At 40.7% G+C, this 22,080-nt stretch overlaps 2 protein-coding genes across 2 annotated transcripts in view; one reads left to right on the forward strand and one right to left on the reverse strand.

Annotated features, from left to right (window-relative positions):
• The window catches only part of LOC136850244 (proton-coupled folate transporter-like), a 344,294-nt gene extending 330,932 nt beyond the window's left edge, over positions 1-13,362 (forward strand). The window contains exon 12 of the mRNA XM_067123914.1: positions 12,870-13,362. Coding sequence (XP_066980015.1) covers positions 12,870-12,930 — 61 coding nt within the window. The 3' untranslated portion in view covers positions 12,931-13,362. The remainder of the gene's footprint in view (positions 1-12,869) is intronic.
• Positions 13,363-19,251: 5,889 nt separating this feature from the next.
• Cul1 (cullin 1) overlaps positions 19,252-22,080 on the reverse strand; it is a 191,129-nt gene continuing 188,300 nt past the window's right edge. Inside the window, exon 18 of the mRNA XM_067123913.1 lies at positions 19,252-21,194. Within this exon, the coding sequence (XP_066980014.1) occupies positions 21,114-21,194 (81 nt within the window). The 3' untranslated portion in view covers positions 19,252-21,113. The remainder of the gene's footprint in view (positions 21,195-22,080) is intronic.

Below are 22,080 nucleotides of genomic sequence, written 5' to 3' on the forward strand. Positions count from 1 at the left end.
GTGTCTAATCCATAGATGTTGAGGTTGCTGAGATGAATAGTGAAACTCCCGATACCCTTCAAGTCCAAGTTCATCCCCGATAGGAATGGTGGGTGAGAAGTGGTGAAATATAAAATGTCAAAAATGCTGGGCAGTGTAACTGAAGCAACTATCATAACGGGAATGAGAGAGAGAGAGAGAGAGTTCATCGGTTGTCTTTCAGAGATTTCCCAGGCAGCGTTGGGTTGGTCAGCTATAGCTGGTTCACTTAAGGTAGATTCTTGGGCCTACAAGGCATTTGTTTGGCAGCCTCTGATTGGCTGGTACCGGGAGGTAGACAGCTCACTCACTGTCTCATTTTATGTCTGTAGCTCCAAAAACTAGCAATATGTTTATATTTCTTCATTTATCTCACGTTTTGCACAAGATAGGAAAGTTTTGGTCATACCATAGGACTCGGTATTAATTGTCAAAAGAGAGACTGATTCTTTATTTTTCTCGACAGGTGTCTATAGAGCAAAAAGCGGATGGAAAGGTAATGGGCAACCCAAGGGCCCCAGCGTCCATACAGAATTTGTTTTCTGACGAGCATAAAAATACGTACAATATTCGTTACAGGGCATATAAAGGGTAGATATACATATCGGTGTAAAGGCTGTAAAATGATGCATAAGATGAGGTACATAAAGAATCTGAAATAATGACAGGTAAAATACATGACGTGATTAATGTACATGTGAAGGGAGAAACACAAGATAGGAGAGGCAATTTGACACTCTTGCAAATACTCCCCCCCCCCCCAGAACAATAATTAGAGGAGCAATTATTGGATGAAATAACATTAATCACGGAAGCGCTGGGCCAGTTGGAGTGGGCCCCTGCTTCTGGAGAACTGTGGGCGTGGGGTGGAGCTGATACCTGGGGCTGGCTGGATGAGTTTCTTGGGCCGCCCAGGCCCTGCCTTGGTGGGGAAGCGGGTGCGTCTGCAGGCAGGTATTGAGGGGGGACTCTGGGGCTCCTGCCTTCTTCTTCGCATACTTCGCTATCCAACAGGAATGTGGGTTTCAGCCTGTCGATGGTGATCCAATCCTCCCACCTGTGGATGTCGAGGAGGAATGCTTTGCTGGCTCACTTGATGACTCGGTGGGGCCCCTGTAGGGCCTGGTTAAGGGAGGCCGGCGGGCGTCCACCCTGACGAAGATGTAGGTGCAGGAGTGTAAGGTGGGTGGGCTGTAGGTGATGGTTCTATCAATGAAGGTCTTGTGGCAGGGCGCGAACTTCTGTGCGAGTTCCCTCAACCTCAGGAGGGGGGTGTCAACACCGTCAGCCGACGGTGGGAAGAATTCTCCGGGGACGGCCAGTGTTTCCCCATAGACTTTCTCAGCAGGGGAGGCATGGCCATTTGCTTTCGGTGTGGTGCGGAGACCCAGCAGGACCCAGGGCAGCTGTTCCTTCCACCTCTTGTTGGTGCAGCATGTCATGAGAGCTGCTTTAAGAGAGCGGTGCACCCTCTCGACCATGCTGTTGTTGATGCTTCATCCATGGGGGTTGCTTTGGGCCAGCAAGTGGAGCCGTCTATGATCATCAGGAGGTATCTGGCCCCCCCTGACTGTGGAAGGGGCCCAACGACGTCGATGTGGGTGTGGCCGAACCGTTGATGAGGCTGGGGAAAATCACCGAATCCCGGACACTGTGTGCCGGGATGTTTTGCTTGTCTGGCACGGGATGCAGCTCCTTGCCCACTGGCGGACGTCCTTGTTGATGCGGTGCCAGACGAACTTGTCAGTCATGAGGCACGCCATTGTGCACCCCGATGGATGGGAGATACCATGGACTATGTCGAACATGTGTTTTCTCCTCGAGGCGGGTACCAGGGGTCATGGGCGGCCTGTGCTGGTGTTGCAGAGGAGAGTTGTGTCTGAGTTTGCTAAGGGCACGTCTTTCCATTTGAGAACTGTCACTGCCGTCCTGTAGTCCTCCGTCTCTGGGTCTGCTTCTTGTTCTCTCGCGAGGTTTTCGTAGTCGATGCCGAGGTGAAGGGAATTGATTTCTAGTCTTGACAGAGCGTCAGCTACTGGGTTTTTCTTGCCAGGAACATAGTTGATGGTGCAACTGAATTCAAAGATGGCAGTCAGGTGCCGTTGTTGCCTTGCAGACCACGCGTCACCCTTCTTTGCGAATGCGTGAACCAAGGGTTTGTGATCTGTTAGGATTGTGAATTCGGTTCTCTCCAGCACGTACTTGAAGTGCCTCACAGCCTGGTAGGTAGCCAGCAGCTGTCTGTCGAAGGTGCTGTAGCAGGTCTCAGCTGGTGAAAACTTGTGGCTGAAGAGGGCCGAGGGCTGGGGTGTGCCGTTCACCAGCTTTTTCAGTACTGCACCGCAGGCGATGTTGCTGGCGTCCATTGCCAACCTGAGGGCAGCGGCAGGGTTGTGGTGAGTTAAGGTGGTAGCACTGGGGAGGGCCCTTTTCGTTTGAATGAATGCCTGCTGCTGCAGGGCTTCCCATGTTAGTGTTTTTGGTTTCCCATTCAGGATTGACGTCAGGGGGTACATGATGCAGGTGATACCTGGGATGAAGCGCCAGTAGTAGTTTATCATCCTGAGAAACTCCTGAGGGGCCTTGATGGTTTTGGTTCCAGGAAATTTTCTATAGCTTTTACTTTGGAGGCTGTGGGGTGCACTCCTGCTGGGGAAATCTCGTGGCCGAGGAAGTCTACTTTTTCTCTCCCGAAAATGCACTTGTCGAACCTGACAACTAATCTGCTGTCCTGCAGGCATTTCATGATGGTGCAGACGTGGCCAAGGTGTTCTCCTGGGAACCTGGAGAAGATGAGAATGTCGTCAACACAGCAGATGCAGAAAGGCAGATCTCCCAAGATGGTGTCCATCAGGCGCTGGAATGTGGCGCCTGCATTCCTGAGACCGAAAGTGGAATAGGAAAATGTGTAGCTCCCAAAAAGCGTGATGATGGTGGTTTTTGGGACGTCGTTGGGATGTACAGGAACTTGGAAGTACGACTTCAGTAGTTCCATCTTGGAGAAAATTTTGGCTCCGTGGAGGGCACCTATTAAGTCCTGCATGTTAGGGAGGGGGTAGTGGTCTGGTGTTGTTAGTAAATTCAGGTGCCGATAGTCCCACAGGGCCTCCATGAACCATTGGATTTCTTTACCATGTGGAGGGAAGATGCCCACGGGCTTGATGCCTTTTTACAGACGCCCATACGTTCCATCTGTGAAGGCCCGTTTGGCGTCTCGTAACTTCTGGGGGGACAGTCATCGGAACTTTGCATGGGTTGGTGGACCCGTCATGGTGATGTGGTGGAAGATGCCATGCTTTGCTGAAGCCCAGGTGACTGGCTTGAATACGTCCGGAAACTCCTGTAGGAGGGACGTGTAGCTGTTGGGGGCTGTGGAGCAGATGGTGGGCATTCAGGTCCGGTGGAGAGCTGATGGGAGTGGCATGTTCCTGTCGAGGATGAATTGTCTGGTGATGTTGACTAGAAGTCCATGGTGCCCTAGGAAGTCCGCACCCAGTAGGGGGAACTTAACATCCGCTATGACGAAAGGCCAGTGGTATCTGCACCCCAGGATTGAGATAGCCCGGGTCGTCGTCCCATAAGTGTGGATGGGAGTTCCACTTGCTGCTATGAGGGCGGGTATTGAGCCAGGTATTTCTCCTAAACCTTCCCTGGATGGTGGGAAGACCAACTGCATTGCCCCCGTATCTACCAGCAGGCGCCGTTTGGAAATTTCATCCATGATGAAAAAACCTGCTGGACGGGATGAGTTGGATTTCGCAGCCACAGCTGTTACTTGTGGCCACCTTTGTCATTTTTTGTGAAAGAACAGGGAGGCCTGCAGGTTCTGGCGTTGGTCCCGAACTTTCTATGGCAGAAGCACCATGCTGGGTTATACCCTGGGCTCTCTGAGTGGCGTTCTCTTCTTATAAACGGCGTTGATGTCTCCGTCGTCGTCACTTTCTTCCTCCGACAGGTTGCAGGCTCCCAGGGCGACGGCTGCGAGGGCAGTGGTGTGTGTCGAGGCCTTGGTGGCCTTGTATAATTTCTGGGCGTCGTCGACTAAGACATCCATGTCTAGGTTCTCTGCATCCCTTATCTAGCAACGAACTTCCCGTGGGAGGCGCCGAAGGAAAATTGCTTTTGTTAGGTCTATCGTCCTTTTCCTTCTGTTTTCGTCATGGCTTGGGAATGTTGTCAACCCCCACAGTTGTCCCAGGCTTCCCTGGGTGATGCATCTCCGAGGGGGTGGGATAACAGGTCGAATGCGCACTGCACTCTCTTGGACATGGGCATGGAGTAAGAATTCAGCAGTTTGTTTTTTAAGTCCGTGTATGTGACTTTGTCCGGTTGCACGTCCAGCCAGGGGGAGATTCTGTTGAATACTTCTTCTAGGAGCGCCGTCATGACTATGTCTGATTTGGTTGCATTGTCTGAGATGCGTGCCATGTGAAAGTGCGTGTCTGTGCTCCAGAACCATGATGCCGTGTTTTGCCGCGAGAACGGTGGAAGTTTGACTGTGTCTGGCTTTGTTGGCGAGAGAGGTGTACAGATGATGCTCGCAGGTTCACGCTGAGGTTCTGCTTCTGGCATCTTTACTTCTCACGCACCAAAACATGGGAAAATGCGCCGTATGGAGTCTGTTAATGGTGCTGATTTGTTCGAGTGGTCGAACGAAGTGCCAAAAGGTACCCTTTTGGGTACAACATATTTAGTCCATTAATGGCACAGTTTCCGCCAGGGAGGAAGTTATCAGAGGCCTAAACTTTATGCTGTAGTTAGTCCGCTAAAGGCTCTCTGATGGTAGGGTGCGGCTGTTTTGTGGCGGTTGCACCACATGGACACGGTACTTATGGCGATGCCCATCTCTTTTGCTATGGCTCTCATCGACTTCCCAGCTCTCCATAATGTAACAATCTCAGTCTTCTTTTCAACTGATAAGGATTTTTTAGTCATAATTAATCGTAAAACACACAAGAGCGCAAAATGTAGCAGTAACCAACTAGGAAGATATGCCTGGAGCAAATGAGTTGACATTCAAATTGTTTGCTGAATTTTCAGACACTGGATGTCTAGACAAGAGATGAGACACTGCTGCCAGACTGTCGACACTGCCAAAGGTACGATAGAATGAGGAAATACAAACCGTTCACGGCAGGAATCCCAGAAGCTGTCCGACCGCATATTTCATCATGTAATGGAGTTTTGTTTAGAAGTTTATTTTTGACTATATATATATATATATATATATATATATATATATATATATATATATATATATATATATATATATATATATATATATATATATATATATATATATATATATATATATATATATATATATATATATATATATATATATATATATATATATATATATATATATTATATATATATATACTTAATATATACATAATATTATATATATATATATTATTTATTTTGGTTACAGCATAGATAAGTGGTTGGTGATCTGTCAATTTAGTGAAGGGTAATGCATTTCAGTAGGTACTATTAATGTCTGGTACTTTGTTATGGTGTCGTAATTTTTCCTCTGCAGTTGTAAACTGCCAGATGAAGAAACTAGAAACCAAGGTGTTTGGCTGCGTAGTTGATTGAATGCTTAATGGCGGCACCTGTGGCAGTGTTGCTATATGGTACTTGGCCATGAGTGTGGTCCTGGCTTAGTGGTTGTGAAACTATAGCACTGTGGAGTCTGTGATTATGTCCTTGTTTGCCTTACAGGTGTGCTGTTAGATGGAGCCCCATTTGAGTGTCTTTGCAATTCTACTGAGGGCATGATAGAGGGATACCATTGTCTGGGTAGTGTTGGGCATAGTTCGTGTGGTGTCAACCATGTGAACTTTTCAAGCTCTTTTATTGTGGTCAGAGTCTGATATTGGCTGAAACACCTTGAGAGGCAGAGGTTGTACTGTACTCCATTATCAGAGACATAATAACCCAGGAACTCGAAGGAAGAGGCCCTGATGACACACTAGTTAGGACTGGTGACTGCCATTGCGTCGTAGAAAGGGTAGTACAGCTCTGATTTGTTTTTGGTGTGTCTGGTGGTCATTGGCAGTTGTCTTTCAGTGTAAGTAGTATGGACCTGAAGACACCCATGTCCACCAGGAACCTCTGGAGGCGTGGTCAGCAATTTAGGAGTTGGCATTTGTTGGTGCTCTGACCATCTTGGTCATTGTCCTCATCATCCCTAGCATCACGTGTTGTTGCTGGTAGGTTGCAAAACCTTAAAGGTCTCTAGCTATTTGTCCATCTTTTTAAGCAAGTCTTCCATGGGTGTGCCCATGTCTTTGGGAAGGGCAGCTTTAATGCTTGTCGGCAAATGGTCAGCCAAACCTCTCTGGCAACGTCAACCTTTTTTTGGTCTCCGACCAGCCTCCAACTTTAGCAGAATAAGGGACTCAAGATCATCCTGGGATGCCTTAGCTGCTGTATCCCCAGGTGTAGTGCTTAGTAGATCAAGGGCTATGCTGGCACAGATGGGTGGTGGTATAGAGGGATGAATGGATTTTTATTTAGCATTTCCCAACGTTTTGTGAGAGAGAGAGAGAGAGAGAGAGAGAGAGAGAGAGAGAGAGAGAGAGAGAGAGAGTGAGAGAGAGTCGTTAATTGTGAGTGTTTCGGTTGTTGGAAGAGGGATAAGGGTCGTTAGTTGAAGTTTGTTTACGGCGCTGTCTGTCTGTGAGAATGTGAAGGAGGGTTAGTTTGTTGTTGAGAGTCTTTAGGCAGAGCTAGTGCCGGTCAGTTTTTCTCATGTTGGACAGTTTTCGTATGGTTTTCCGGGAGTTGTTGGTTTTTGTTGGTGTGCTGTTTGATTGTGTGTGTTCTGTTTCCTTTTTTTTTTGTATTTCCTTGTTGTGTTTGTGGTTGTTTGCGGTTGTGGTTGTTACGGCGGCCTTAATCTATCTCCCAGCAACCGAGGATCAGGGTGAGTGTTGTGTGTTTTTTTTTTTGTGTTTTGAATTCCGCCACATTATATTTGGCGCTCAACGTGGGGCAACTGGTGTTGCAGTTGCAATTAAGATTGGTGGCGGGTAGTGTGACTGGAGGAAAGGATGGAAGAGGAACTGGTGAGGTTGAGAGAGGAGTTGCAGCTGTCAAGAGAGGAGAATGCATGGTTAAAGAGTGAGAATGAGAAATTAAGGCTTCAGTTGGAAGAGATGGGATCATTAGTAAAAGGAGCGAAAGAGGAAATGAAAAGGGAGATGAAAGAGTCAGAAGAGAGGATGGATAAAAAGTTGGAGGGAATGATGAAAGGTGTGGAAGAAATGGTGAAAGGTATGTTCAAGGGTGTTTTTGGAGAAGGGGCTGTTGGAGGCAGGTTCTCTGGAACGTGTGAAAGGGCAAGAGAGAAAGAAAAGGAGGAAGAAGTGAGTGGAAGTGTGAGTGATGAAAGTGATGTGGGAATAGGAAGTGAGAAACGAGAGAATGAAAGGCAGGGTAAGGAAAAGGGGAATGAAAAGCAAGGGAAGGAACAGAGGGAAAGTAAGGATAAGTCAGGGGAAGAAAAAGGGAAGAAGGGAAAAGGAAAGGAAACTGGTAAGGAAGTGGGAAAGGCAGGAAAGAAGGGAGAGGGTAAAAATAGTAGTGATAGTAAGGTGGATGGAGGTGAATGGATAAAAGTGGATAAAAAGAAGGGGAAGAAGAGTGTAATGAGTAAGATGAATGTAAGTGGGGGAAGTGGACTCTTTGTATTCGGAAGAGGGTATGAAAGGACAGAGTGGAAGTAGCGAAAGTGAGAGTGAAAGTGAGAAAGAAGTGAGAAAGGCTATGTATGTGAGGGAGGTACCCCGGTGTGAAAGGTATAATGAGTATGGAAGTAGGGATGTGCATGATTTCTTTTGGGAGTATGAAAGGTTTTGTCAGGATAAGTATGGGGAGAGTAAGAGAGTGTGGGCACGAGAATTAGGAGAATATTTGACTGGGTTTTTGCTTGACATGTATAGGGTTATTATGAGTGTGGGAGATGTTGAGTATGACAAGGTGAAAGCTAGACTAGTTGAGCAAGCGAGGCGTATGAAAGCGAGTATAAGAGGAAGAATGGATTTGATGAGGCAAGAATGAAAGCTGGGGAACCCCTTGTCACTGTATGCTTGTAGGCTGGAGACATTGGCGAGGAAGAAGTTTGGGGATGATGGGATAGATGAATGTAAGGAGTTAGTACGAAAGTTGTTAGAGACAGTGCCAGATGGAGTGAGAGAATTTGTGAACTTGAAGCGGAAGGAGAAGAAAAGATGGACGAGTGAAAGGTTGACTTGGGGAGAAATTTTGGAAATTGTAGAAGATTATGAGCTTGACAGGGTTATAAAAAAGAGCAGAAGTGTGAGTGTAAGGGCTGGGGTAGATGAGAGAGTGCCAGAGTTTGGAAGCTTTAGGGATGCAGTGTTGAGGGGCCCAATGAGAATGGCAGATAGTGTAATAGATAGGAGTGTAAGAGCAAGTAATGTGGAGGTGCCAGTGAGGATGAATGGTGGGTTTGTAAGGGAACAACGGGTTGGACGGATTAGGGATAGTAGTGTACAAAGGGGAAGGTCGGTGAGTGGAAGTCGAGCGAAGTGTTTTAGATGTGGAAAGGAAGGACATACAAAGAATGAGTGTAGGTGGGCTTTAGGAATGTGTTTCAGGTGTGGGCAATCGGGACATTTGGTAAGTGAGTGTACGAAAGATAGGGGGGTTAAATGCTACAGGTGCGGACAGGTGGGTCATATTCCTAATGGTTGTAGGGGTACCCAAGTGAATGTAATATGTGGCAACTGTGGTAAGAATGGGCATTATACGAGAATGTGTTCAGAACCGAGAGCGAAGTGTGTTGAATGTGGAATGGAAGGGCATGTATCAAGTGTATGTAGACGAAAGAGGGTGACTGTGACAGCGAATTCGGGAAACGGAGTGTGAAGGGGGTTCAAATGGGTGGATCCTCTAGGATGCAAGCGGTGCGTGTGATGCATGTACGTGAGGGGTTGTTGCATGAGGGAGGCTTTGCTGGAAAGACTGACGAGTGCATGAGTGTGCAAGTGTGTTGTAAGGGAGTAAGATTGATTGCGTTAGTAGATACCGGATGTAGTATGAATGTCATATTTAAGAATGGATGTGAGAAATTGAGGAATACGTGTGAAATTAGGAATTGTCAGGGGGAAGTAAGAGGGATTGGAAATTTAGGGGTAGCAGTGGTTGGAAGAGTGTGTGAACGGTTAGAAATTGGGGGTGTAATGATGGAAGAAAGTGATTTTTGTGTGATTGAGAGTATGAATGATAAATATGATATTTTATTGGGATGTGAGTTTTTGAAAAAATGCGGGATAAGTGTGGATGTCGGGAGGGGAATTTTAGGAAAGGGCGGCAGGGAAATAACGAAGGTTAAAGGAGGGGATGTATCTAAAACTAGTTTTGTAGGTATGGTAGATATTGCAAGGAGTGAAAATGATTTGTTGAGTGAAGAGGAAATTAAGCAGATGCAAAATCAGTGCATGAGAATAAGTATGTTAAGAGAGTGTGTGTTAGAGGGTGTAAGAGTAGGAAGTTGGCCGTCTGAGTTAGAAGTCTATAAGTGAAGTGCTAAGAGATTTGTTGTATGTAAAGGTATAGTTTATTTTTGCATCAGGAAGGAATGTGGGATGGGGAAGTGTATGTGCCAGTGTTTTCGGAAGATGCAGCCGTGGGTATGTGTTTATTAGTGCATGATAGGTTTGGGCATCTGGGGAAAAATAAATTATGGGAATGTATGAGAGAGAGATTGTATGTGCCTGGATTGAATAAAATTTTGTGCGGATGTAGCGATTACGTGTGCGGACTGTCAGAAGGGTAAGTATCAAAGTGTGCATGCGAATCCACCTGTGTTGCGATTGCAGATGAAAGAGTTATTTGAGATGGTTGTGATTGATTGTGTGTCATTGCCTGTGACTGCTAGAGGACATGTGGGAATGGTTGTAATGGTAGATCATTTGAGTAAGTTTGCATATGAAGTAGCGATTCGGAACAAAAAGAGTGAGACTGTAGCGAGAATGGTGGGTCAAGTGATATTGTCAATGTGTGTGTGCAAGCCGACGCGAATGTTGAGTGACAATGGGCCTGAATTTGTTGGATGGGAGTTTGAGCAAATGTTGCGTGATTGGGGCATAGAGCATGTGTACTCTACGCCGTATATGCCCAGTGCGAATGGATTGGCAGAACGAACGGTGAGAACGTTGACGGAGATATTACGTATGATGAGTGAATGTGATAATGATTGGGATGTAAATGTTGGGCTAAAGCGTTGTGGGTATACAACGCCACCATGCATAAGGGTATTGGTATGTCTCCGTGTAAATATGTGTTAAATTTTGAAAAGATAGTGAGACCGAGATTGGGTATATCTGAGAATGATAGGGAGGTATGGAAGAAGGCACATGAAAGGTTTGAAAGTTACAAGGTGGGCGAGAAAGTGTTGAAAGAAGTAATCGAGAAAGGGCGGTTGAATGTAAATAAAGTGCGTGAAAAATTTGAGGGTCCGTATGAAGTGTTGGAAGTTGGTCCCAGTGGGCTTAGTTATGTTGTAGGGGAAGTATGTGTAGATGGTAGTGTGAGAGAAATACGAGCGCATCATAACCAATTGCGTAGATGGAAGGATGTACCGGAATATGTGAGAGAATGGGGTGTATAAATGGTTGAAATCGAATATGGGTGAACCAAGTATGCATGAGAGCTTGTGTATGGAGGATCAGCAATTTGTTTTGATAGAGTATGGTAGGAAACGTAAGAAAGGGAAGAACGTAAGTGAACAGAATGATCGTAAGTTGTGTGATGGGGTGTGAGTGCCAAAGTGAAAATGAGTGATAAAGCGTGTAATACGGATGAATGGGATGGTATGAATAGAACGTAAAGCATATGCGGGTTTGATATAACTGAGTTGACTGAACGTGTAGGGGTGAGTGAACAGTTGGAAGTGAGCGAAAGTGTAAGAGTAAGAGAGCGTAGCAGTAATATATGAGTGATTGAAAGCATGAATGAATCGTTGCAAGAATTGGAAAGGTCAATGAGCAAATGGGATGGGTTAGTTGAAGAATTGGGGGAGGTATTTGGGAACGAGTTAGAGGGTATAGATGAGATTGTGGATGAAATTGAGAGTGGTAATAGTGAAGAAGATAGCGTGAATCTGAGAGAGAATGGAGGAGAAAATGTAAATCTGAATGTTGCTGGAAGAGAGAGCGAGTCTGAGAGAATGATTGCGTGCCTGCGAACGCGTTCTAGAGGACCTGCTAGTGAGCATCCGTGGGTGTTGCATAAGGCAATTTGAATGTAGTGTGTAAAGTATTGGTTGGGAAATGCTAAAAGGGGGGAGAACTATAGAGGGATGAATGGATTTTTATTTAGCATTTCCCAACGTTTTGTGAGAGAGAGAGAGAGAGAGCGAGTGTAATTGTCGTTAGTGAGTGTTTCGGTTGTTGGAAGAGGGATAAGGGTCGTTAGTTGGAGTCTGTTTACGGCGCTGTCTGTCTGTGAGAATGTGAAGGAGGGTTCGTTTGTTGTTGAGAGTCTTTAGTCAGAGCTAGTGCCGGTCAGTTTTTCTCGTGTTGGACAGTTTTTATGCTTTTCCGGGAGTTGTTGGTTTTTATTGTTGGTGTCTGTTTTATTGTGTGTGTTCTGTTTCCTTTTTTTTTTATTTCCTTGTTGTGTTTGTGGTTGTTTGCGGTTGTGGTTATTACGGCGGCCTTAATCCATCTCCCAGCAACCGAGGATCAGGGTGAGTGTTGTGTGTTTTTTTTTTTTTTTGTGTTTTGAATTCCGCCACAGTGGCAAGGAAAATTCTGGTAACAGGAACTGTGGAAGTCTTCATCAATGATCCTCACCACCACACGATTCTGAAGAGGGTGTCTGGGATCACGTCAAGGACATAATCTGCTTTCTTAGTCAAGTTAGAGCTGTGGAACAGCATCTCCAGTCTTCAGAACCAGACAGATGGTTTAATCATTGAGAAACAGTGAAGAACAGGATATACTGTTTTTATTTTTTAAACTTTGTCTGACATCTCTGGTATGCCTTGAACTTTACAAGATTGTTTCCCCAGAAGTAGATTTGGCCATATCTAGTCCATTGGTCTCTTGGTTTTGATATGAGAACAGAGTTTATCTACTGTGCAGTTGAAGCACTGTTCTAACACTTGCAAGACAGCTAGACAGAGCTCGAGTGTCATAGTTATACTGTTAGTGGGTTTGTACTGGTAGGCATGGCTAAATTTAGTCTGTTATTTGCCAGAGGTTTGGTATGAGAATTGGGCTTTGTCTGCCATATGGCAGACAATAGGAGCCTTCAAGAGAAAGCAAGCCAGGGCTAAGTTGTAATTGGTCTGTTAGTGGCTAGTTGCTGTTAGGTAGGGCATCACTGGGAACCATGCTGGTCTACCAGGAGGCTCCAAGAGGTCATCAGTGTAAAGGTTGATTCATACAACAGGATGCTTAGAGTGCACTTATTTATTGTCGATATTTGATCCACTTTTAATACAATATGCTGACAGAAACGTAGTTACAATGGTAGGTCCGGTGTTGACCCAGCCAAGTGACAGATGATGTGGATGATGCATAAGAACGTGACTGTAAGAGAGCTCTGTGATTAGCTGCCAAACTTTGCACTGAAACCTGGGTTTGGAGGGAAAACTGGGAAATTACCACGTAACAACATTGAATTGATTAATATCTATACCATGGGATTTGGCCTGAATTTGGAATATATATTCCTAATTTTTGTGATAAAATAACTAGTGCTTCAGCTGCAAGGCTGAATTTATTTCCATTTAAATAGAATCATTAAAATTAAAATACAATTTCAATAAGAAACTTATCCTGTATTAAAATATGAATACATCATTTCAGGTTCTGTGAGGTGTTCATCCAGAGACGGGAGATGAAAACAGTTCACTGGATATCGTCCTAAAAAACAAAATATGATCCTATAGGTCTTTTGATATCTAAGGCAGGCAAGTTAAGCCTGTATTCACATTCTTTTAGACTTTGACCATAGAACTGATCCCTTCAAAATCGTTCAGCAGCCGTCTATTAAATACAATGATGCTAATCTTAAATTTGTTTAAAAAGGCAAGAACCAGGTTCTGATTTGCATCTTCAAGGTTCATTCCTTTTTAACTATAACCCTTAAATGTTTGATGGCTTGCACACTATGCCACATCCTGGTGGCAACAGGGTTTGCTAGTGATGTTTGAAGTAACAATTTTAGTTTTTGTCATAGCATCCCTAGTTTTGTATTTTTCATTCACTTGCCTTACTGCTAATTTCATCTGTCAGAAATTATAATGCACAATGGGGAACAGCTGTTATTAAAATACATTAACAATGTAACAATCATGATTATCAGCCCTTAATTTCTGCTTCCTCTAACTTTAGGGTTACATTTATATTCATAATTTAAACCTTTTATAAATGCTGATGAAAAAAAATTCAATAAAATTAAAGTAACAGTGAAAACCACGTCACAAAGATGTTTTTAATATTTAAGAAATCACTTTGGTATGCTTTAGAAGGCTTTAATTTTTTAAACTTAATAACAGGCATTACTGTATTACAAAACGCCTTTAAGAAAACTGAAGGCATACATGCCTACAGTATTTTTCTGGCACTATAAGTACATGATGAAATAATTCCTGTGAATGGCTCCATTGAACATTACTGGTCATGGTGGGTAGCAACCTTGTCCGTCTCAACAGGATAATGGTTTGCAAGTGTAACAGTGAAAGGGTTATGCATTACTAAAAAAAAAAAATGGAGTCTTAAAATAAGTGGGAGTTCTCCCTTATGTTCAAATACTTTAATTTTTCATACTATGGTTTGTCCATTAAACTTTCTTTTTTTCTACTTGGAATGCTGTCTCCTTTTTTCTTCTACTTGGAATGCTGTCATTTTCTAGGTCCTGAATATATTTTTTAGATTTGAATCCAAATCTGTCTCTGTTGATTGGTTCATATTCATTTTCATCATCTGGTAAACTATGACTTGAATAGCGTTAGTGGTTTTGTAATACTGACGATTGCAGTACAGACTGGGGATTGTAGTTGTACCCATTAACCACTCATTTTCTATTTGAAAGACATTTCTTTGGATGGCCATCTTGTCAATAAATTTTCAAGTTTTAGTAATGTGATTTAATGAAATTTAGGCTGTCAAGTCAAGCTCTGGGGCGCCCTCTGCCATCAGCACTCAAAGACTTTAAAGAGGGAGTCAGAGTGGTTGGGAACCAAGATAAAGAGACCCAGGTGGGACTGTGAGAAAACCACATTTGCACTAAGAAGCAATGGTTAGTGAGGCTGGACAGCAAGATTGAAGAAAAGAAGTGGGAATGGAGGTAAAGGAAAAGCTAAAAAGTGGCTGCAACTAGGGGCTGAACGGGTGCTGCAAACACGCACTAGTAATGCCTACAGTGTACCACATGAGGTGCACAGGTTTTAGTGATGTTTGTTTGTTCTGATAAAAGAACCTTGAATGATTAGTTTCCTAAAATGAGTCTATGACTTGAGGTTGGGTCTAGAATCTTATTTTCCCATTTTTCCTTTCATATAACTGTAGGGTCTTATGTGTAACAGAATTATATGAAAGGGAACGTCTTCAGAATCCTCCATTTACATACTGTAGTCATCAACATTTGTATTAAATTTATTCATAGGATATTAAAAAATTTGCCTTGGTAAATTCCCATGCTTCCTACAACGCCACATTTAAAAGATGAAAGTAACTCTCCAACTTTGTACCTAGATATATGCAATGCAACTAGTGTCTTGAGAGCCCTCAGTCCATTGAGATTGAACCCAGCAACAGGAGCACAGTTTGACTTTTAGATTATCACCTTGCTCAACCAAGTTAGCTACTCACATTTTACAAGGTGAGGGGGGGCATGCCATCTTACCTCACCCACCCTTCATGTACTATGAGTGCCTTAGCCAATTCAGCTATAGCAACTAACTTGGAAACAAAGTTGTGAGTCAGCTGTAAGTAGGTGCTCTCCTGAAGAACCCAATCCAACGGCAAAGTGCTGGGATGGGAAGGATCCTTGAGCATATTCATTGCCCATTCACCACATTTTTATTAAATGAATTTCCTGTATAACAAGAGGAACATTACAACTACACAGTTTATGCTATTTATTTATTAATTTAATTTTCTTTTTATAAAGTGATTCCTTTCTGTATTTCCTTTTACCTCCTGTTACTTCTTTCTAGTGAACACCATATTTTTTGGAAGCTTGATTTTAAAGTCACTGGTCCCTGTGGGATTGTTCCATATGAATAGGGTTCATCTTCTGAACATTATTATTAAAATAAATAACATCTGGTGAATAACTGCACTACGGCGACCTACTTGGATCCCCTAACTCTGTGTCTTAAGGTTAATCAACCTTTCCAGACTGGTCTAACACAGCAGGTAAAGTTACAACATTAATCTTTTGCCTCGCTTGACAAAGTCAACTACTTGCACTCTATGGGTGAGGTGGTATGCAATCCATTCAAACCCACCCTCCATGTTCTAACAGTAATCAAAGTCATACTTAATGCCAAACTGGCTCATCAACAGGAGATCTTACTTTTTAAAAGTAAAAGAGAGAAAAGAACAAATCTGAGTACAGTTATGAGAATTTAATTTAGGCAATTTTTTATGATACCCCCAGCCACAAGGGGCTAAGGGTTGGGGTATGGCAGAAATCAAATAATTGTTCTCTACCTTCACATCAGTGTGTAGATATTTGGGTATATTTGAGGCAATGGTTAGTACTCCACACAAATACATGAAGGTTCAACAATATGGTTTTATATCCCCCCCTCACCATCCTCATTCAACAGACTAGGTATCATTTACTGAACTAGCTTTTTTCTTGACACAGGTGGTGAAAGTTTTCTTCTAAATTAGCTATGAATATAAAAATCCATGAAGCCAATACTTACAAATTCTTACCCTGTTGTCCTTTTGTACTGAAATGACAAGGACAAGGCCTATGTTAGGCAGTCATGCTTCTGTAAAATTAGGATAAGCTTAAAATTTTTCTTTTCATTGGTTTTATGAATCTATTAGTCAGGGAGTCGGTACCACTTAGTTAGCATATCCTGGGGAGTTGATCAAAATTTGCCAACTTTCAGCTAAAGGTAATCTCAACATTTACTCATCCCAATTATAAGAATATCAGATCTTGGAAACATAATCATATAAGCATTAGATAACTTGGTAATGAATGTAGCCATTCTTGCAAAAGATTGTAAAGCTTTAAGGGAACTCCATAGCTGTTAATAAAAGGCAGGCTTCCTGGGTAATGAACCAAATTACAATTTACAACTGTAGTAAATGATGAGCATCACACATACTTTAAATAAAAGTAATTTAAACTACTACAAATTATAAAAATCAAGTATTTAAAATAGACCATTATATCACGATTCTCAACTTTCACATGACTAGTCTGCAGGGTTACATACTGTTGATAGGCAAGAACCATGCCACCTCTAATGAATTATTACTCAAACTGTTTAATTATACAAGTTGAAAATGCTTTAGAATTATATGGCACATCCATACTAAACATTTGTTTGATAGTGTATATAAATTCATAAATTTCCAAAAAACTGTACCGGGAATTTATTACATAAATGTTCAAATTCTGTTAGGTAAACCCTGTATACAAGCCCACAAATTTAGATTTTTTCCTGAAGTGGTTAGGTGAGCAAGCAACTCAATACAGTACTTAAAATCCATGTATAATGCACAGAGGAATTACCCTTCAACCTCCATTACAATAAAAAAAAATCAGGTTTTGCAACAGATTTCCAGGTGCTCCTTTCAATGACAACTGTACCATTCTCTTGATAGATTCCAATATTGAAACTTTTACACTAAAAACACCTTTCATTCAGTTTGAACGTTTTAACTTTAAAAGGTCTTAAGAAATATTCTTGAGTCTGTTTCTATACAGGATTAGTAAACTATATGTAAACTGGAAAAGTGAAGTTACAGCACCGAAACCATTGTATTCATGGGTACTGTCATCTAATTAATGAGAAAGGTGTGCAAAGCTTACTGTAGTGAAATAAAAATATATCTGAATTTTCAATGAAATGATGTAAAGCTCAAGTGGACTGTATAAAACTCTGTTATTATAATTTTTACGAGAAAGAAATGAACAGATTTCTTACATTATGGTACAGTCAAGATGTTTGTGTTTTTATTTAGCATTAATATAATAAGAGGTATGGAAAGGAAGACAATATACTGTATTTTATTTTGTACATATGACGACACAGAATATTTCACTGGAAACAGTATGTTGTATAAAATGGTGTTTTACACACACCTTAAACATCATAGGAAGGGGGAAGAGTCATGATACACATGGCATTTGAAAAATTTGAATTTTGTGAAAATACATGGAGACAGATGACAAAATTGGTATAAAAAACCCTACATTAGTTTTACATCTGACTTTGTTTTAAATCATTCTAGCTGGTTGTACTGTTTATTTCTTCAGAAACCCAATGTTCTGTACTGTGCATGTACAGCACATGCCAGTTGGAAGTGCATTGTTGTAGAACATGTGTTGCAAAAGCAGTACCCATATTGATTGAATTATCCTATACAGAATAGATATTAATCTTTTAAACCTTCTTAGTATGTCCAATAGGAATGTAATGTGATAAAAGACTATGCACTGTATATAAGCAGAGAATTTTTTCAGTGCATCAGTTCGTTACCTGCACTGATAACAAACAACCAAATGAATATACTATCCTAGTCAACAGTATATCAAATACAGAAACCAGCCAAGTCTCTTATTATAATTGTATAAATTTTTTAAAATAAGTTTCTTGTGGCAAGATAAAAATCCTGTGATGGTTCTTCCATCATGTCTATTAAGCTGGACAATACATAATAAACTTGCGCAAGGCCTTCAGTTTCTATATAAATTACTCACTCATGAATCAAAAGATAGAACTGCAATACTTATGAAAACAAATCTTCGTAGTTAATTTATAATTAACCTTTTGTTTAGTGAAAAAAATAAAAAGGTGTCTTGAATTTGGAAGAAGTTTCACCTTCCAGTTTGTAAGGGCTGCCAGTTTACCATATGATGTACTACACAATAATACATAATGACGAATTTTCTACCATTGCAGATAAGAAAAAAATCTTAGTAGTACTGGACGACCAGTAGCATACTATCAGTTTTCCAAGGATATTTCCAAGGCTGGTTGCCAGAAACCATGCTTCTCAGAGGCAGTGCATCATTCTCTTGCAATTTTCCAATGGCTTTTTTAGAAAATATGCTAAATATTAACATTCAATATGATCTGGAACACTGAAATCATGAACAAAGGGAATTGTTTGCCTGTAATTGTTTGGCTCTCTTGTACATAATACAGAAAAAGTAAGGCTAGACAAATGCCCAAGGAAGACATGGTAGCCAAAGGAAAAAATTAAAACACATTTGCTGACTTGCTTCAAACATGGGAGCATATTAAACAGTTAATATTTACTACAGATACTCTTCTCCAAGTAACTTTTATTATAGATAATCTCCAGCTCCCCTATGACAAAAAGGTTGTGTTTGACTGTACCTTTCCCTTCATGTTAAAAGGGAGTCGGAGCACAGTTCAAACAAGCAAGTCTGGCATGACCCTAATAAGGGTAATTCCCAAATTCCTCAATTCTGTTTTTGTAAGAATAGCCAGTCTAACATGGCTTACCTCGTCAATTACTACTACTTTAAGAATAAAGTCAAACAACAATAAATTTTAAGAAAAACAATTTCCAAACCTCTCGGCATTTTGTCTGGTTCTGTGTCCCTTGCAGGCACTAATAATCACAGTGGAAAAAGTAGCCAATCCTTTGGCTGCATGATTTACAGAATCCATTACTTCTCAATTGTATGAAATTCATCCTGATAACTGCGATTTCCTTTATAATTTTTCTCTCTAAACCATAATTCAACGATTATGTGTCAAATTTCCCAGAAAAAATTTTCAAGCATAAACAGGGACTTGCTTGCTATCACAACTTGACAGGCCAGTTATTACAGTCAAAGCTGCTGCGTACAGTCCTTAACAGAAGTGTCAAGGAATTCCTTTTCCACATGCTTTGAGAAAGAATCATCAAATATAAAAGCTTGCCTAGGCTTTCTCTGAAGGATGGAGGTCTTAAAAAAATGTATATCCCCATTTCACCATGCACCACACTAGGTAGTTGTAAGAACAAATGACAAGAATAATGAGGTCTTGGTTGTTGTTTATTATTGTGGCTACCTAGCAATCAGCTGGAAACGTCTATAGGACTAAAACAAAATGGACGGTTTACAATCTTGTTGTAAGTAACAATTTGCGCAGGGATCAAATTTTACATCTCTATAAAAGACTTAGGATAGGAAATATTTTTAACATCAAATAATTTATTCTATCCCGTAAGCCAACAGAAATGGTATCCTAGAACAAAGTCTGAAACTATAGCGTAAATTTTACATATAAACTCTACAATATTTACAGAGTTGATGCTCCCCGTCCTTCACGACCTGCGTTACTCATGTTACCCAAGGCAGAGGAGCTGTCTGCATAGTACCATTAAAATTCACTGCTTGATTTACTTTTTACCTTATTCAAACAAGTACAAGTAAGGCATTTTTCAATTGTGCCTTGTATTTCTCCTAAGCATTAGCAGCAATAACAAATGGTACATACAATATAGATGATACTGACATAGTCAGTCACTTTAATATGTACAATGCTCCAAAACAAAATCTCACTCGGTGCTCAGCTTCAAATTATGACAATATTTTCTACCTTCAAATAAAAAAATATTTAAGTAGACAGAGAGCAGAGGGATAGCTTGACAGTTTCTGGAGGTGAATAAAAAATACATGGGACCTTACAGTGGTAATACAATGTATTACAAAGTGCAAGCACGAGTAGTCCTCTTAATGACTACAAGTAACTAGTCATGAACGAACCTATTCCAAGCACAAGTAGTCTTTATAACTACAAGTAACTTGTCATGAATAATCTTCCTCAATTTCTTTTAATATAGATTTCAAATAATTTCTCTTACAATGCTAACCAAAAATTACCATAGTTAATCCTTCCTTTGGTTAAGTAAGAGGACAAATTAAGTTACAATTAGGATTTTTTATTTATAAATGGGATTTGCTGTATTTCACTCTATAAAATAGGAACCAATTTTCAGGTAATATATCCATGATAGGTAAAATGCTCACATAGAAGTCTTTGTATTATGGCCAGAACAGCCGTGGACGACTAAGCCAAGCCCAAACCCTCTCCAAACAATCACAGACTGAGTCCCTTAACCTACAGGTTTGTGGAGATTGGGTTAGGGTGGATTGTAGGCTCTTATCCACATCAACCAAACACACTTCTGCAACTATGTTGATGACATTTGCTCTTTAATCTCTTTCAATGAATCTAAATGAAACAAAATGGCATACATACAAGAAAAATAAACAGATCTAATACACTCAAAAATAAAAAGAAAACACAATGATTCACATGAAATTTAGGAACAAACATGGCATCAAAATTAATGTGGTGGGCTTTTCAGAACTCACTTGCTCACTAAATTTCAACAAATTGAAGGGGCCATAATCTTGTACAGATTCCTATTTTGTTATAACACTATCAAACCCTTGTTTCTTACACAACAGAATCAAGGTAATATATATATATATTTTACAATAATTATTCTGAATGACTTGGAGGATTTAATTCAAATCCTTAAAGGCAATAAATGACACATTAAGATCCAGGTAAAAAATCTTATTAAAAGGATAAATTATGGGAAAAATTATAATAAACAGGGTATATGAATGGTCCTGTGTGCTTCCACAGATAAACGTGCCTATGGGTACAATGAGTGGTAATGAACATATGAGAGCAATGTAATTCATTATGATGATCAGCAAATATGAGTTAAACAGGAGAAAACTGAGGCTAGATTTGAAATTCATGGCAGAAAAATATTTCTCCATATATATTCCTGTAAGGCCCGAAGTAGCTAATCACATCACATTATGGGTTTCTAATTATACTATGCCTGGCAAGGTTTACTCCTACAAGTTATTAACCTTTAAGCTAAGTAGCTGTACGTGTCCTTTTGGCCATCTATCCTCTCTAAGTACTCCTTTTCGATCAGAATGTCAATGCATCTCTGGAAATAAAATAAATCACAATTAATATAATCGACCATCCAAGTATGCTTCACAAAAATTTTATAGTAATCCTTCAATTATCCAGATTGCAATTACAGTCAAGGCACCCTTATTCGCGGGGGATGTGTTCCTGAACTCCCCCTAAAAGTTAAAATCCATGAATACTTGCTACCCCCCCATCTTGAAAGTTAAAATACCAAACGTATACTTAAAGTATCATCCTACATCAAATATACCTTGAATTATTATCCTATTACTGTATTAATCTCTGAAATTATTAATATAATAATTTCAAAGTCATCTTAAACATTAGTACCCTTAAAAATATATACATACGTACTTCTAAGCCTTCCAGCCAAAGCAGAAAGAGAGTTACGTCTTTGACTTATATTAGAGAGAGAGTGTGTGTTTATCTCTTTAATCTGACAACAAAAAAATTTATATTTATTTTTTGTCTTCCAAAGATGTAATACCTTTACTACACATTTTTAAAACATTATGAACACACACACACACATACAAACAGTATCTTTTCCTGAGAGAGAGAAGAATAACTCCTTACATATCGAAAGATTGAAATACTTGATCTTCTGAGGGCAACACTCTTTCCCCTCCACCCATATGTCAAACTGTCAAGTAAATTGACATTTACCCTCCCCCCCTCCTTTCTCAAGCCGAGGATAAAAAAGACTGGGAATCACTATTTGTTTGTTTAAAATGTTGAAAAATTTACTACACAAATGCATGGAAAATATTATTATTATTATTATTAATCTTAACATTGAAAATTAGTACTTATTAAGTAAATCATTTATTTATCGTACAAAAGAAACATTTGTACTTATTACGTCGGAAAAATTCTCTCGTCTAAATAAGGGAGAGAGA

The sequence above is a fragment of the Macrobrachium rosenbergii genome, chromosome 21, assembly GCF_040412425.1.
Source record: "Macrobrachium rosenbergii isolate ZJJX-2024 chromosome 21, ASM4041242v1, whole genome shotgun sequence".
In the NCBI taxonomy this organism is placed as follows: domain Eukaryota; kingdom Metazoa; phylum Arthropoda; class Malacostraca; order Decapoda; family Palaemonidae; genus Macrobrachium; species Macrobrachium rosenbergii.